The following is a 17,128-nucleotide window of genomic DNA, read 5'->3' as shown; positions in this document are numbered from 1 at the left end:
AGGCCTGGCAAAGAGGGTGCATATCCTAAGCTTGCAACCAGGTACTATGGACCTTTTCGAGTGATCGAGAAGATCAATGAAGTGGCTTTCAGATTGGCATTACCTAGTCATTGGCACATACACAATGCTTTTCATGTGAGTCTCCTTCGCAAGTATGTAGGGCCGGAGCCCAGTGAAATGGTCATTGAGGATCCACCAGAAGTGGATGAGCTTGAGGAGATCTTACAGCCAGAGCAAATTGTGTATCACAAGGAACGCAAGCTTGCTGCAGGCAAAGTTGTGAGGCGTTACCTTGTGAAGTTTAAGAACTATCTTCCCATTGATGCTAAATGGGTAGATGAAGAGTTCTTCAAAGATTGCCCGCATGTGCTTCAGACATATTTGGATGCATTTCAGTTGCGGACAACTGTTTAGAAGCGGGGGGGAATGTCACCATTTGGCCACCCAAATGGTTCACTCTTGCTTTCACACTATGTACATATTGGATTGGTGTCCTGCTTATGGAATATGCCTATGCAGGTGATTGACACGTGTCATGCTGTATAGTTGGATATGATATTCCGCTGGGACTTGATGTTATCATGCCCGGAATATCTGGAGGACTTGGCTTTCCGCTGGGACTTGTGCCTTTGTGTACATGCCCGGAAACGCCTGGAGGACTTGGCTTTCCGCTGGGACTTGTGCCTTTGTGTACATGCCCGGAAACGCCTGGAGGATTGGCTTTCCACTGGGTCTGGTATTGCGTATACTTGCCTGGAAACGCCTGGTCTTATATGGTTTCATGAACGGAAATTGCTCATGCCAATGCTGCATTGCATAGCATCTTTATGTGCTTGCCTGCAAATGAAATTGCATGCTGTTTTCATGCCTGCATGACCTATGTGTAGTTCCGGGTAAGGGGACGCCCGCCCGTGAACCGTGCGTGTGAAACTGTCTGCTGACATGGTTGTGTGGCATGTGAACAGGTGGTAAGTATTTCCCGATCTAGGCTCAAATAGCTCTTAGGACTTAGCCAATATTTATAAGTGAGTGCGTTCCCATTTCATTAAAGTTTGGGCGCCCAAAAGTCACTTATAAATTATGACCTCTTCCAAGTTCACACTCACTGAAGTCCCGAGGCGGACAAGACTCAATGTCCAGGACCTGATCCTCCCCTTTTACTCATAAATGGGCATCTCCCCATGTCCCTTCACCTGATTGGACCCCAATTCACTTACTTATTAAGAGAAATTCGTGTTTTCTCTTCATGAGGATTTTTGGAGGCTGAAAACTCTGTTTTTCCACCATTTCTCTCCATTTCCAAGCTCTCCATAGCCATACCCAACTTGCTAGGGTGTTTTCCAAGCTTCCAAGAGTGTTTCCAAGTGCTAATCACTCTCCTACTCACTCCCAATGACTGAAATTCAGCAAAACAGCTCTCATTTTTGCTGTAATTTCTGGTCTTTTTGCTGAAAACCCTAATTTCAGCCTTCCTTTCTCAAGTTGAACCATAGGGGAAGCTTTCCCAAGGTTCCCTTCATCCTCTTGAAGACTTTTGTCGCGAAGGATTGCGGCAAATCGAAGATATCAACACTTCTAAAGCTTCCAACGCGAAGGCTTCCGCTTGCAACAACTTCTATGAAGACTGGTAAGCTAATTGGACAATGTGTTGTCATTACTTACTCAGTAGAAGGGCAGGACTCCTTGTTTAGCCGCCCTGTGTAGTATTTCTCTTGTCTTATGTGCTCTTGAAGATGTTGCTACCTTGCTTGGTAGAACATAGAGCCAATGGTAGAGAATATGGGCACTGAAGTCGGGCCGGGCATCAAGGCAGCTCCTTGGTGATCTACATCGACATACCATTGTTTTCTAAATGCTGAATTTCATATGCATTGGCATGGAGGATTTGGCAATGGATGCCCGTGAAGCTATGTATTGAATTTCTCCAATAGTAATACAATTTACTCAAGGGAGGGGTCGGCCGTTCCGGCTCATTGTGTGCCTCTTGTCAATTCAGCAATTTACTTCTTGTATTTGAGCAAGTGTCCTTCAAATCTTAGTGTATTTAAGTGTATTGATTAGCATTGTGTTCAACCAAGTTACAAAGAGAGAGAGAGAGAGAGAGAGAGAGAGAGAGAGAGAGAGAGAGAGAGAGAGAGAGAGAGAGAGAGAATAGCGCGAGCAGGGAGAAGACCACCAGTGCGTACTGCTGAAGACCTAGGACCAGCGCGAGCAGGGAGGAGACCACCAGCGTGTAGCGCGAGCAGGGCAGGACCAGCGCGTAGCGCGCGAGAGAGAGAGAGAGAGAGAGAGAGAGAGAGAGAGAGAGAGAGAGAGAGAGAGAGAGAGAGAGAGAGAGAGAGAGAGGCGCAGAGAGAGAGAGAGAGAGAGAGAGAGAGAGAGAGAGAGAGAGAGAGAGAGAGAGAGCAGCGAAGAGAGGCGCAGAGAGAGAGGGCGGGTGGGAAACGGGAGGCGATACCGAAGAGAGGGACAGAAAGAAAGAAGGCGCACGTGAGCGTGGAGGTTCTTGTCTCATCTTCCTTTTTTATTCTGTACACAGCACAGAAGAGCAGCGAAGCACAAAAGCAACAGAGGTTTTTTGTCTGTGTGATCTCTAGAAGAAAACGCAGATGATGGAATCTTCTCAAGGGTTCCGGCTCTAGGGTTTCAGGCAACAGTGGAAGAAAAGTAAAAAAAATAAAAAATAAAAAAAATTTAGGTTTGCAGGTTTTCTCAAGGGTGCAGCAATGGTTCAAGCAACTATTTAAGGATTTGCAGGTGCTGAATTAGGGTTTTCAGGTGCTGAATTAGGGTTTTCAGGTGCTGAATTAGGGTTTGAGAGAAAGGGTTTTCTTTGCTTTTGTACATGGATTTGGATGACCCGGCTGCTTCTGTTGGTGGCATGGCTGCCAATAGGCTTAACATGGATCTTATTGAGGAGATGATCGAGAAGGATGTGGGTTATGCTTCAGATGCCTCGGAGCAACAAAAACGTCAAAGGCTTGATGTTGATGCAAGTTACACTCTGGTGAATGTTGGAGAGAATGCAGAGGAAAATTCTCAGGTACCTTCTCCAGAGTTTGCACGTTTGCTACAGATCACTGGTGAGCTTTTGCAAGAATATGTGAAGGCAAATAGCGTGCAAATGGCTGCAGTAGATAATGATGGTGTGGCTGATGTATGCATGGAGACTTCTTTGTTGCTACAACAGCTAGCAGATTTTCATGATCGTGCTGCTATCTTCTTCTTTACTGGGCGTATTCCATTGTTGCCTCGCCTGCCGATTGGAAGTTGGGCATACTTCGTTTGTTGCCCAAAGTCCCTTCGCCTACTTCTTTGGCTCAATGGTGCCCAATCTCACTTATGTGTATAAAATCTTTACAAAGATTTTTGCCAATCGCTTGCAGAAGGTGCTTCCTACTCTTATTCATCCATATCAATATGGATTTGTGCATGGCAGGAATATTTTGCATAATATTCTTAATGTTCAAATTGGAGTGGATTATGCCAAGGCAAAGAAGCAAGAGATTGTGATGGTGCAATTGGATCTTGAAAAAGCTTTTGATCATGTCAGCTGGTCTTTCCTTTCTCAGTTAATGACAGCCATGGGCTTTGGTCCCAAAATGGCTAATTTGGTGCATTTACTTGGCTCTGGCTCTATCACGCGGATTATGCTCAATGGAGGACTTTCGGATGGTATTTCTCTCACCCGTTCTCTCCGGCAGGGCTGTCCTCTTAGCCCTCTTTTCTTTGCCATTGCCACTCATCCTATGTTATCTCGCCTAGATGCTATGGCATCGCATGGTGAAGTGGTTGGTTTGCATCTCCCTCATGGCAAGCAATTGGTTGCTCAAGCCCTTGCGGATGACACTTTTATGTTTCTCAGGGCCGAAAAAGCCAATATAGATCGAGCAATGGAAGCTTGGAATAATTTTGTATTGGCTTCTGGGCTGAAAATAAATTCAACAAAATCAGTCCTCATTGTATGCACGGAATTTGATCTTGAGGCATTAGGGTGGCAAGGCCGTGTGGTGCATACAGGAGACATTGTTCGTCATCTTGGGTATCCGGTGGGTGTGGATGTGGACCCCCGAGCGCTTCTTGCTTGGATTTCTGCTCGGATCTCTGATAAATTTATGTATTGGAAAGCTCAAGGGTGGCCTATGCACGTGAGGGTTAAGGTAGCTCAGGTTATTATGCTTAGCATGATTTCCTATTTTTTGCCTTTGCTACCTTGGACGCACAAATCTCTTCTCCGTTTGGTTGCTCCCATTCGGTTTATGCTGTGGAAGAGGCAAGGAAATATTATGGGTCAAACATGGATAGCTTGGAATCACATTACGACGCCCAAAAGAATGGATGGGGCTGCTTTACTGGATGTCCGCTTGCATATGGTGGCACGTAGGTGGGCGCTTTTTCAGGATATGTGTTTGCAGGAGCAGCCTTGGGTATTCATGGCTCGTGACTTGATTGAGTTGGAGGGATTGTCACATGGACGGACACGTGTGCAGGCTTCATGGTGGGACATTGTGAATGCAGCTCATCCTGTCCGTATTCGCTCATCTCACATTTTATCGCATATTCTCCTTTCTTGGCATGAAGTTCTACTATTGGCTCGGTGGGATCCTGGTCATGAAAGACTACTTTTGAACTCTTTGCAGTTCGAAACATTTGTGGAGTCGCGTGTCATTGTTTGGCGAGACAGATGCTTCACGCATACGACTCAACCGCATGGTCAGGTTAGGCTTGGTTAGAATCCGAGATGCTGTGATACCTGGTCGTGAGTGACAGGCCATATTCGTTTCGTCGTATTCGGCAGCACTTTAGGGTTCCTCGGACATTTGAGCCACTATGGGTTGACATCATGCATGCACTTGAGCCTTTTACTCCATTGCCTCGGCCATTTGCAGATCAGCCTTGGCTTGATTGGGCACTATGTAAATCTGGTGACTTGATATCACTTTCAGCTAACCAGGTCTATCATAAGCTTGTATCAGAGAAAGATTGGGTTTCAGCCAAGGCTAATAAGGTGTGGGGATTGCACAAGTCTAAATCATGGTGGCAAAAAACTCTTATGCGTGGTTGGCAGTCTAAACTCCCTTACCAAGGTAAGGTTTTCATTTGGAGGCTGTTGGTGGGAGGGTTACCTACACGGGATCAGCTCAGCCGTCGTAAAATTACATTGGCCTCTTGCCTCTTCTGCACGACATGCACTGAAACAGTTATGCATCTGTTCATGAGTTGTCCAGTGGCCCGTCAGATTTGGTCTTTTGTTTCTCGCGTTTGGGAGGCAGTAGAGAGGTCTACTGTTTCGGCTCATCAGTGGATATTTGGGATTTGTCCTCAAGTCACTACTTCGGACAGTCACCTCGTGATATTCCATTTCCTTAGATGGATAGGACTTTGGCATATTTGGACTACACGGAATGGGTTCATCTTTGATTCCTTGTCTGGAATACATGGGCACATTCTACGTATCCGTGGTTTGCTGCTTTGGCAGTTTTCTTCTCTTCTCTCAGCTCAGCTACTGGATGCAGATGTTATTTCGTTATGGTCTATGGCAGCTCGGCTGGCTGATCTTTGATGCTTTTATCTGGGATGCTTATTTGGCTAGGAGGCTTTCTTATTAGTGTACAGGTTCGTTCTGTGTGAGCCATGTGGCTGATGTACATTTTTACATATAATATAAAACACCATTTCACGAAAAAGAGAGAGAGAGAGAGAGAGAGAGAGCGAGAGAGAGAGAGAGAGAGAGAGAGTAAGTACATCTGAAGTTGGTGTAGGCCTTGATGGCCTATGAGACCAAAATTGAGAGTACATCTGAAGTTGGTGTCTCATCAAAGAGAACAACCAAATGAAATTGACAAGTACAATAAACTGACTATCTTATAGTTATAAGAACTCTAAGTAAGACACCTAGATGATACTGAGTAGAAAATATTGGAAAATGTATATCAAATAGATCCATGTATGCTGATTAGTTGAAGTGCTGCCCTCTCCTCAAATCAAATATCTCCGCCATGGGGCTGTTCAGAATGGAGAGGTCATAGAAGCGAGGTAGGCGCCTCCAATGTCGAGCAATAACGGCTCTAATCTGGCGATGGTGAGGATGCCGTTGTCGGGATGCTGGTGGGCGTGGCCGACGAGCACGACATAAGACGACTGCTCTATCAGTGGTGACTCCCTGGGAGCGTGGCTGGTGTCTTGATGGCCCGATGGAGGAGGTATCAGGAGGTGTGTGGGCTACGTTGCTGGTGTTGGTGCTGGTGCTTAATAAATCTGTAAGGATCCTCTATCTAGGTATATCATGGCTCGGTCTCCTGTCTGCCAAGAGGGTCTCTTTGTGTCTCCTGAGCTCAAGTAGGAACAATCCGAGGCATCTCTGATCCTCAAACTCCATGACCGTGTGTGTTGGCCCAAAACCCTCTTGGAAGAGGCAATGATATCTCCCTCGGATCTGATAATAGATTGTACATCGGCAAATGTAGCGCTCCTCCGTCTCTGCCTCTGCCTCCTGTTAGCATAGCTGACAAATGCGGTCATCCGAGATCTAATGCACATATCACCCTGTCTCAATCCGCAGCTGGTGTGGTGAGGTCCGGATCTGTCTAATGGCACAACGTATCCCATGTGATAGGTGTAGATCCATGTTTCGTCTTTGTGTCTAAGGGCTCAACAAGGGGACTAGTCCATGTCCTCTCTGTGTCCACTCTGACGATATCCATCCTAATCACACGGTTCTGCTATGAGCGGGTGAGATCCAAAATTGACAATCCAAGCTGTACCGAAAGGGTGGGAGTGCCTCTCTCCGCAAACCATGTAGGTCAAACCATGATCTCATTTGAGCATACCAGCAATGAGTATCTCCATCCTCTGCCAATTGTATGGATGAGGTCAATGCCCATCGGGAGTACCTCTGTTGAGGGAGCTCCCATAGCCGCTGTAAAAAGGTAACTGCCTGGAATAGGGCCTCGGTCACTATTGGTGTGGCACCCAACTGAGCCCAAACAATCTCATGTGGTACCGATGATTTGCTCCGAATCATGCGGGCAATCATCATAATCAGTGGTCTCTCCATATCCCTCCATCTCTCATCAGTCCCTCTCTGAGATCTGTGATGTATGCTGGGCCTCCAAATTGGAGCTCGGTACAGGAGGGTCGGTGTGACAATTGTATCAAATAGCCACAATTTGGTGTGCGGCTCCTAAAACTGTATGTGTGCACACCGCCTCTCAAGTACCCCAAGGCTGCATGACCTCGAGCTAATCTAGCTGCTGCTACCTCCTTTAGGGAGAAATGCGGTCCCGTGAAAGTAACTCCCAAATAGACATATGACCTGACGTACTCAACCGGCTCCTCTCTGAAAGTGAACTGATACTCTGATCTCGTCACCCATGCCTGTGTGGTGTTAAACACCATAACCTTGCTTTTCCCAAGGTTCACTGTCAGATCTCTATCTGCACAGAATGCCTGTAATGCATCCAAATGTCTCTGTAATCCCTCCGGAGAGTCTAAGATTAGAACAATATCATATGCATATAACAAGATGGGTATCATCACCCCTGCTAGGCATGCCCTTGGCCTCCCAATCTGTCTACATAATCGGAGACCAGATCCATGTACAGTCCAAAGAGGGTGGGTGATAGTGGGCATCCCTGCTTCACCCCTATCGTGCTGGTCACCATATCGGATAGTCCGCTTGGAGCTCGGACTTTTCCTGTCACAGACTCATACAAAGCATATATCCACCACTGCATATCCTCAGGTACCTCAATGTCCTGCAATTTGTGCATAAGCCTAGCACGCGGTACGGTATTGAAGGCTTTGTGTAAGTCCACAAAGCAGCAGTATATCCTTCTCTTTTGTGTCTTGTCCTGTGCTCGTTGACCAAGCCTCTCTGCCCAGCGGCTCATCTCCGACTCCAATATAGAGCCATATGGTTTGGCCAAGTAATGACCAATCATGATCGTCATGTAGTTGCCTGGTACCATGGGTCCTCACTCTTAAAGAGTGGTACAATGGTATGTTTTGTCTAGCTTGCCGGGAAACCATCACAAATGGCATGATTAAACACACGTACAATCAGCGGAGCCAAAGTGTCACGCGCATATGAGAAGTGCTTTCCAACTAGCCCATCATGATCCTGTGCCTTTCCATTCTGTAACCTATCGATCGCATCTAGCACCATCTGCATAGTAAAAAAGGTGTTGCTAGCAGGTCTATCTCCTAGTGGAGGGGGGTGGGGGGTTGTCTTGGTGCATCATACAGCTCTCTAGCATAAGCATGCCACTAGGAGCTAGCAGGTCTAGCTCCTAGTGGAGGGGGGGGGTGGGTCTTGGTGCATCATACAGCTCTCTAACATAAGCATGCCATGCCTTAGGTGCAATAGTCGAAGTACTAGGTTGTCTCTCCCTGAAACATCTTCCATGCCCTCTTGCTGTCCTTCCCCAAGAAGAGTTGGTAGATCTCCTCCTCTAACTTAACCAGGTAGGCTCATTTCTTCCTCCGCACAAGGCGCTGAAAGATCATCTTGGCCTGTCTGTGTGTGAGTCCCAATGGAAATCTCACACTGTAGTTGTGCTCGTGTCTCACGATACACATCATCATACCAACTGTTTTGTGGGGCAGTGCTGCGTGGGGGTCCCTTGGGGGGGGGGGGTCAGTGTGCAGGGAAACACATATGAGGCGGATGCATGTAGTACACCTGCCAATCCTCACGTAATCTCTTCCAGAGGGCTATGCGGGTCTAAAGCAAACAAGCCATCAGATACTACATCTGAGTAAACCCCAGCTGTCTCATGTGTAAACTAATATCTGGGGTACCTAGGTAGATGACCTACTAGTGTGAAACTCAGGTATGCATGATTGGCTTCTATGCCAATGGGCCGACTGGAAATCTTGAAATCCCGCACATCAGGTATCAATGAAGGAGATCCCATCAAGTAGTCCACTGTGCTCGCTTCCCCTTTAGAGTTCCAGCATGTGAGAGCATCTGATCCCTGCCATCTGGATAGGCCATTGTATATGACCAACCCATGTGCACTCCCGAGTGTGAGAAAATGCCTGCCATAATTTGTAATCTCCCCCTCATCCTGTGCTGATCTCTACAACCCTACATCCTTTGCCGTGATCTCCCCCGGTACATAGTCTCATGAGTATCATACAGCTTTGTCTACTCTGTGCCTGTACGTGCATTAAAGTCTCCTAATAGTAATATGTCTCCCATGCTGGCAAACCTCATGATATCATCATATAGTGGCATATAGTGCAACTCTCCTGATGGTGCAAACCTGGAGTTGGCTAGGGGAAAGTAGCGTACCGCCACATATAGCTCGCGGAGCCCCTCTTTGCATACTGGGACCCACATATTCCTCGCATCTGCATCTCTATGTACCGCATGTATTTTGTCACGAAGCTCCTCTCTGAAAAGTACTGCCACTCCTCCAGATCCTCTGGTACCTCTCAGTGTGCATGGCTGAGGACGGAACACTGATTCCCATCTATAACCCCGCACGTCAGGAAGCCTCTTGTTTGTGCACTGATGGGTCTCCATATACATATCAACATCACTGTGTCTGAAAGTATCCTCAAAGTATCCTGCATCTGTTTTAAGGGCTCCATTGTAATTCCACATCGTGAATCGCAAGGTCTCATAGGCCGCGCACCGTCAGGTAGGCCTCCTATCCGTAATGATGACTCGGCCATCTCTGTATACCGTCCATTTCCCCTCTTTCCTTGCTTCAAGCACACGTGGCATGTGTTCCTTCCGGTGTGCTATCTGTGTGCCGGTGTAAGGTCCTCATCCAAATAAATCTTTTCCCCCTCAAGGGCCATCCTTTTGGAGAGGAAGGCCTTCTTCTCCAAGTCACCAAACCTGATGATCAAGATCTTCACCCTGGTTTCATCTTTGCCTACTCGCCATGCTCCAGCAATGGGTACATCAATGGCTCCAATTTTTGTTGCAAGAGCTTTTGCATCCTCTTGGGGATTCCCCTTATCTTCCCAACCAACTACGCATACATGTAAGGCACGTGCCCGTCTCTTGGCTTCCTCTTCCAATGTAGCATTCATAACCTCTACTTTATTGACTGGTGTATCCTTCTGCTTCATTACTACTTCAATCCATGGGCTTATTCTGTGATATCTTTTTCGTGGTCAGCCATACATGTCTTCAAGGTGCCTTTGTACGATGCAACTGTTGTGCCAATCTCCCAGAGCGGCGAAAAAAATGGGCTTTATATATATATATATATATATATATATAGAGAGAGAGAGAGAGAGAGAGAGAGAGAGAGAGAGAGAGAGAGAGAGGTATATACCTGCTCTTAGTATCACCAAACAAGAAACACATGTTGGTACAAGTCCTGAGCAAGAGGGGAAGATGACCTCGTATGTGAGGGACTGCAGCAAGCCAATATGTAGAGGCACTAAGGCATGCAAGGCAACTACCCAAGTCAAGTGTGAGGGGGGAATGGCCCGGCTATATATATAATGTCCAGACAGGGGCAGCCAACAACATCCTCACGAGTAGGAATAAAACCTAATGACTCCATAAAACAGGGAAAAAGTGGGAATATGATGTGAGGGGTGACTGGTCCACATGGTCAGCCCTAAAGGCTAAAATAGGACACCACAAAGGAAGCCAACAGAAAGGGGATGATGATGTCTAACATCCCCTCTTAGCACCGGATGCTGAGTGAACTCCAAGAAGCCAGAGACACCGTCCTCGATTAAAGATGAAAGACTACAGCAATAGGTACTAGGAAAGCTCCACAAGCAATCTCCTCAGCAACTCAGCTACAAAAGCAATAGAACAAGCTGCTAGGTACACCGCTCCTGAGTCCTCTGGAAGAAAACAACCATGTAGGCTGCGATGTGCTGCTCCAAATAATGGTTTCACTCCCAAGTGTAAGAACACTCCCCGAAGTCGAATGTCGTGTTTCCATTCTGGAGAAGGTTTGAAAGACCTTAAAATCAACCAAGGTCAGATTCTGTAGATAATCAATCTAGGAGGAGGAGGTTGCTCCTCATTGGAACCCTTTTGAGTCCATCTGCTCAAACTTTGTAACAAGAGTTGCCAAATGTTGAAAAGAAGCATCCTCTAGAAAGGTCGGCATTGCAATATGTAAAGATTGTGTAGAAAAGATGGGATCCATCTGCTCAAACTTTGTACCATGAGTTGCCCAATGTTGTACACAAGCTCATTCCATTGAGGTGGGCATCGCCAGATGAAAGGACTCCACATCCCCTTCTGAAAAATGATGTTGTCGGACTGATACAAGCCCAACTTGATTCTGATCCAAATCCAAAAAAATCTAGAAGTACCATTGTGCCCCAGGCACGACTAGCAACCACAGATCCAAAGTATCCCATCGGGTCCAAAAGTCCATCCTCCAAAACAACCCTGCACGCCGCATCAAACCAAATGCAGGACTAGCAGAGGGAGTGGACATCCTTAGAAGCATCACAAAGATAGGCAGAGATAGACTTCGCACAGAGAGGAAGGGAAGCATGAATATAAACTGTAGTGGTAACAAAGTCCTCAAAAGCATCACTGAGAGCAGAAGACTCTCCCATAGAATCCAATCCCAAGAATCAGCTACAAACAAATGATCCCTATGAAAAGGATCACACCTCACATGCAAAACATTGCAAAGAACATAGGCTCGGACAAAATAAACTCTACCCAGGATCTCTCGAAAGATAACTTCTCTCGTCAAGAAAGAACTACTCTCTTCCAAAATCTGCAAACTCCAGTCAAAAGAAAGTCTCCACATATACAAAACAGCTCTCGAAACTTATCCTCAAGTGAAGTAGCTGGAGATGGGCCCCCTCCGAGTGTAGAAAACTCCTTTGGGAAGCAAAAAGCAGCCAAAACTCTGCCGTATAGCAAAAAACAGCACTCCACCACCAACAGAAGGCAAGGAACATGAAGAAACCGGCCCTACAGGGACAAAACACACGTATAGATGCTCAAAAATCAGCAAAACTCTGACTGCAATCAGAAAATTCAGTGTCCTCTTCAGGTACCAAAAACTGTCACCAAAGCCACAATCCACACAAAACCCCTTGTGCAAGTGATGTGTGTCCATTGGAGAAGAAAACGCAGCCAACAGAGAGGCTGCAAACCTGAAAATACAGGCCGACCAGTTCCCACACCTCAGATGAGGAAAACAATGCCAAAGAGAGGTACCTTTGGCTGAAAATGATGAAGTCCAGGTGAAGGTAGACCGTAGAGCTACCAACAGCTATTGTCCAGGAAGCGCAGCAACCGGAGAGCTGCCGATCTGAAAAAACACAGTGGAGAAGGGTTGTAGACAGGGCAGAATATGGGGCAGCAGGAAAACGCAGATCCTAGATTGATGATACCATGAAGGAAGAAGAGGGAGCAACTAATGCTACAAGTTACTGGTTCTCGGATACCATGAAGGAATGCATAGCGGAAGATGGGAAAGTGGAAACACGAGAGAGAGAGAGAGAGAGAGAGAGAGAGAGAGAGAGAGAGAGAGAGAGAGAGAGAGAAGCTGTATTAACGTCTACTAGAGGCCGAACTCGACCTATGAGACAAATCAATGTACAACTGTCAATGTCTTCCGGATGTCCAGAAAAAAGAAGGACAAAATGAACATGAAGTAAACTATGAAAGTACTGAGCTAGTGGGGGGGTGTGATGGATGGAGCACTATTGCTAGAGGCTCAGTATGCAACCTATATGCGTAGGGTATACAAGAATGCAATGCAGATCTTTCTAGCTCCAACCAGTACCATAATGGGGGTGTAATATGTGATACATAGGCGATGGCGAGGCAAAAATACCTCGGATCATGATCTCCGGGTGTGAGTGTAAGTGAGCTAGCCGATCCTGGATAGGCAGGGCTCCTGGAAGTGTGCCTGGTGACACTGTCTCTCTAGCGTGGCCAGAGCTGCATACCCTCGTGTGAGTATCCCTGGCTGCATGTGCCATAGTAAATCTTCCCGGCGGAGTCGTAATTGTAATCCCCAGGTACACATATGAGTCTACCACCTCTACCTGTCCTCTTGCTAGTGTGAAGATGGCGTGTCGTCGAACCGACCATGAGGTGTGGAAAATCATGGTCTTGGTTTTCCCAAGGTTCATTGTAAGCCCCCTCTGTGTGCAGAAGTCATCGAGTGCATGGAGATAGTGCTATAGTCCCATCCGTGACTCAGAGACCAGAATAATATCATCTGCATATAGCATAATGTGGACTGTGGTACTACCCGGTCCCCACCACCGTGACCAATGAAGTCAGCCACCTCATCGATGTGTAGCCCAAATAGTGTAGGAGAGAGAGAGAGAGAGAGAGAGAGAGAGAGAGAGAGAGAGACAGGTATATATATACCTGCTCTCAATATCACCAAACAAGAAACACATGCTGGTATAAGTCCCGAGCAAGAGGGGAAGATGACCTCGTATGTGAGGGACTGCAGCAAGCCAATATGCAGAGGCACTAAGGCATGCAAGGCAAATACCCAAGTCAAGTGTGAGGGGGGAATGGCCCGGCTATATATATGCCCAAACAGGGGCAGCCGACCAACATCCTCATGACTAGGAATAAAACCTAATCACTCCATAAAATAGGGAAAAAGTGGGAATATGATGTGAGCAGCCCCTCTAGCTAACATGGTCAGCCCTAAATGCTAAAATAGGGCACCACAAAAGAAGCCAACAACAAGGGACGATGATGTCTAACAGATACATATGATCCAGTGTATCCCATGCTTGTTTTGCAGAACTACATGACTGTATATGAGGTGTGATAGACCTGTTCACTGATAAGGCAATCAAAGACATAGCCTGTGTGCATCACGAGAATCCCACCTCCTTTCTTCCTGTGTAGGGGAAGAGGAGGATTTGCAGCCTGTACATCTGCAACCCTCTGTGCACCTATCCTCTGAGGTGTGGCTGGCTGAAGTGTTGGTGGGCGTGTGTCATCACTAGACACGATATCCCAAAGCCCTTTGGCTACCAACACATTGCGAACCATAAAACTCCAGGAGTAGTCGGGTCCATCCAACTTGTCCTCCTGGGTCAACAGCCCAAATACATCTTGTGCTTGAGCCATCGCTACTCACCAATGTAAAAACCATAGTGCACTACTACAAACACAAGTGCTAGAGCACGTATCCAACATTGTACTGTATGCCTGCAGCTATGTAGACCTGTAGCGAGAATGTAGAAATGCACTGTATCAAAATGGTATACCTGTTAAATTGTGACAATAGTGTTTGTCGTTTTGTTTCAGAAGAAATCCTGTCGATGTCAGGGCCACCTATGTCGTTGATGACGGTGCCACCGATGCAGCACCACGTCCTGCTCGTAGCCTCCCTTTGTCACCACTAGTCACTGTAGCAGCACCTTTTTCTGCCCTGTTTCGCCAACCACCACCTGTGCAGTGCCCTATTCCGCCACAGCCGCTGATTGCACTGCCCAGTACTGCCGGTTGTGCTGGCAGTACCACCATCGCAGCAGCGCAGTCTTCAGCCGAGCGCCTCCTGTGCAGCACCGCTGCTCCTCTGTGTTCTGCTGCTGCAGCAACGCTTAGTGCTGCCGGCTGCTTCCTTGCACTGCTTCTATGCTGTGCCCTTTGCCGCACGTCTTCTGCTGCTGTGAACCACGTTGCTGCTGCGTGTCGGCGTCACTGCCCTTCGCTGCGTGTCCTGCCGTCACTGCTCTGCCTTGTGCACAGCACACACTGCTCTGCTTGTGCTTGCCTTGCTGGGCCTGCACATGTGCTTCTAGAAGCCTTGGCTTGCTTTGTTGCGCCACCTGCTATTGCTGCTTATGCTGCTGCTCTGCGCCACACGCTGTACAGCTCGGCTGCTCTGCACACTATGCTGCAAGCAATGCCCTGATGCCGATGCTTTGCAGTGTTGCACACCTTGCTTTGGGCGCTGCCTTATGCTTGTGCTTGCCGCTTTGCAGTTGCTGCCTCGCTGCTGCTGCCGATAGCCACACAAGACCATGGCTAGACAGGCTCGCTTCAGTCCCCTCTCTGTGATACGAAATGTTAGAAGAGTAAGAGCAATGGAAACCTTCACCTGCAGCTGCACATGCGACATGTCTGTGGAGTTACTCTGGTGCACAGAGAGAGAGAGAGAGAGAGAGAGAGAGAGAGATTCAAAATTAATGAGATACATTTGATCCGATTGCAGTTTCAACAATTTGAGTCTTACCTCAGGCAGCGAGATCGTGCAGGTGTTGTGATGATTCCTGAGACCGGAAAGTTTTGGGCTCGCATACTTTTCATTCTTCCCTGGTCTCGTGAGATCTGTGATCTGCTAGAGATCTCTCTCCGGCCAAGTGATGGTTTGATCGGTCTTTTGTTACCCATGGATACATCTTTCAGCTAGCTAGCCTTGTCCATTAAATGGAAGGTTATTCCATTTTTGTATTTTATGAAACCCCCAAGTCTCTGGTTGTGCAAACAAGAAGTTGGGTTCTATGTACATGTGCGAAGTTCTGTATATATGATTTCAAATTAAGCTTATGTGGCTAGTGACTGATGTTAATTGCATTTGAAATTAAAGTTCTCAATATGTGAACAAGAAATGTGATGGTAATGTTTGAGCGTAGTGATCTACAGGTAGTTCTTGAAGCACTCCTAAACAGTAATGAAAATGTAGAAGTTTGAGAAGGATGTGGGATTTGAGAATAGCATTAGAAGATGTTGGGAAGCTCACATACTATAGCAGAACATCAACATCATGTACACCTAATTGATGGTAATTGATGAGCATCATATAACACATGGTGATGAGGCTAAATATCATGAGAAAGAGAACTGTGTTGGGGGCTGATTTGGTACTGCTGTAAACACATCATGATCACCTCAACAATGTTCTTAAACATGTACAAACATATATCTATATGATTAAGTATATGCTCATAACCATTGAGAAGCATATGTGCGTGATTTTGAGCATCATATATGCACAAAGAGATGACAGTGTGTGCTGAAAACAGAGGACTTTGTGGGCTGCTGTGTACTGAAGAATATTATCATAAACAAGTGTTTAAACAAGTGTTTAAACATGCGTATGTGTTAGTCTATATATTAGACTAAGTACTCTAGTGTGTAGATCTTCACTTGTACTAGCTTTGAAGTTTGGGGCAGCAAACAAGAGCATAAACTTTGTGGGCTGCTGTGTACTGAAGAATATTATCATAAACAAGTGTTTAAACATGCGTATGTGTTAGTCTATATATTAGACTAAGTACTCTAGTGTGTAGATCATCACTTGTACTAGCTTTGAAGTTTGGGGCAGCAAACAAGAGCATAAACTTTGTTGTAAAATTGCCATCAGGGAGCTTGCTTTGAGGCTTGAGCGCTTGAGCAACGAGCTAGAGCACTGGTGACTGAGCAGCTTGCATTCCTCCTCTCCAACTTCTGAGGATTTTCCAAAGGCCTTATAACAAGCTGGTTGCTAGTGCACACTGCAAGCGCTCGAGCCTCGCATAGTAAGGTTTGAAATTTTGGCATCCTTTTAACTTGTATTTTACTAATTGACCTTTTTTTTACACATTCGTAGATCTATATACACCCCATTGGCCAACTCATCCAAGCTCCTTTAACTTGTATTTTAGTAATTGACCCCTTTTTTTATACATTCGTAGATCTAATATACACCCCATTGGCCAACTCATCCAAGCTAGGATTCCGCGAACATGGGACTACCTAAAAAAGATTCAAGAAAAACTCTCTTAAAGTCGCATTCCGAGGCACGACAACAAATGCAAGGGACGTTTCCCATAACCTTGTTTCTGATTCTAGTTTAGATGCTCTCTTCTTTGAAAATGAGGTTGAAGAAATGCCATCTAAAAGAAAAAAAGAAACATGTGCAAAATTTTCTTCATACATGCAAGATAACATTTCTATGGGCTTATCTTATTGATAAAAATGAAAAAGAAAATGTAAAGTGTGGATTGAAATGAAAGCGGGTAATAGTTTTGGAGAAGAACTATTCAAAAACAAGCTCTTGAAATTCATCAAGGTTCTGAGGCTCATAAAAAATGCGTGAAAAGATTGAAGTTAAAATCATAGGCACCATCTAAGGTAATTGAAAAACATGTGGATTTATAAGTGATACAAATTGCATGGTTTGTTGCTCAAAATGACATGTCATTGGAA

At 46.1% G+C, this 17,128-nt stretch overlaps 1 protein-coding gene across 2 annotated transcripts in view; it reads left to right on the top strand.

Moving 5' to 3' along the window:
* LOC147632165 (uncharacterized) overlaps window positions 1-15,485 on the top strand; it is a 64,126-nt gene extending 48,641 nt beyond the window's left edge. For both annotated transcript variants that reach the window (XM_086808797.1, XM_086808798.1), the window contains exon 7: window positions 15,153-15,485. In XM_086808797.1, coding sequence (XP_086664923.1) covers window positions 15,153-15,350 — 198 coding nt within the window. In that variant the 3' untranslated portion in view covers window positions 15,351-15,485. The remainder of the gene's footprint in view (window positions 1-15,152) is intronic.
* The last annotated feature ends 1,643 nt before the right edge of the window (window positions 15,486-17,128 follow it).

The sequence above is a fragment of the Cibotium barometz genome, chromosome 14 (assembly GCF_041138505.1).
Source record: "Cibotium barometz isolate CiBa-2024 chromosome 14, ASM4113850v1, whole genome shotgun sequence".
Lineage (NCBI taxonomy): Eukaryota > Viridiplantae > Streptophyta > Polypodiopsida > Cyatheales > Cibotiaceae > Cibotium > Cibotium barometz.
This window is presented reverse-complemented; position numbering and strand designations above follow the sequence as displayed.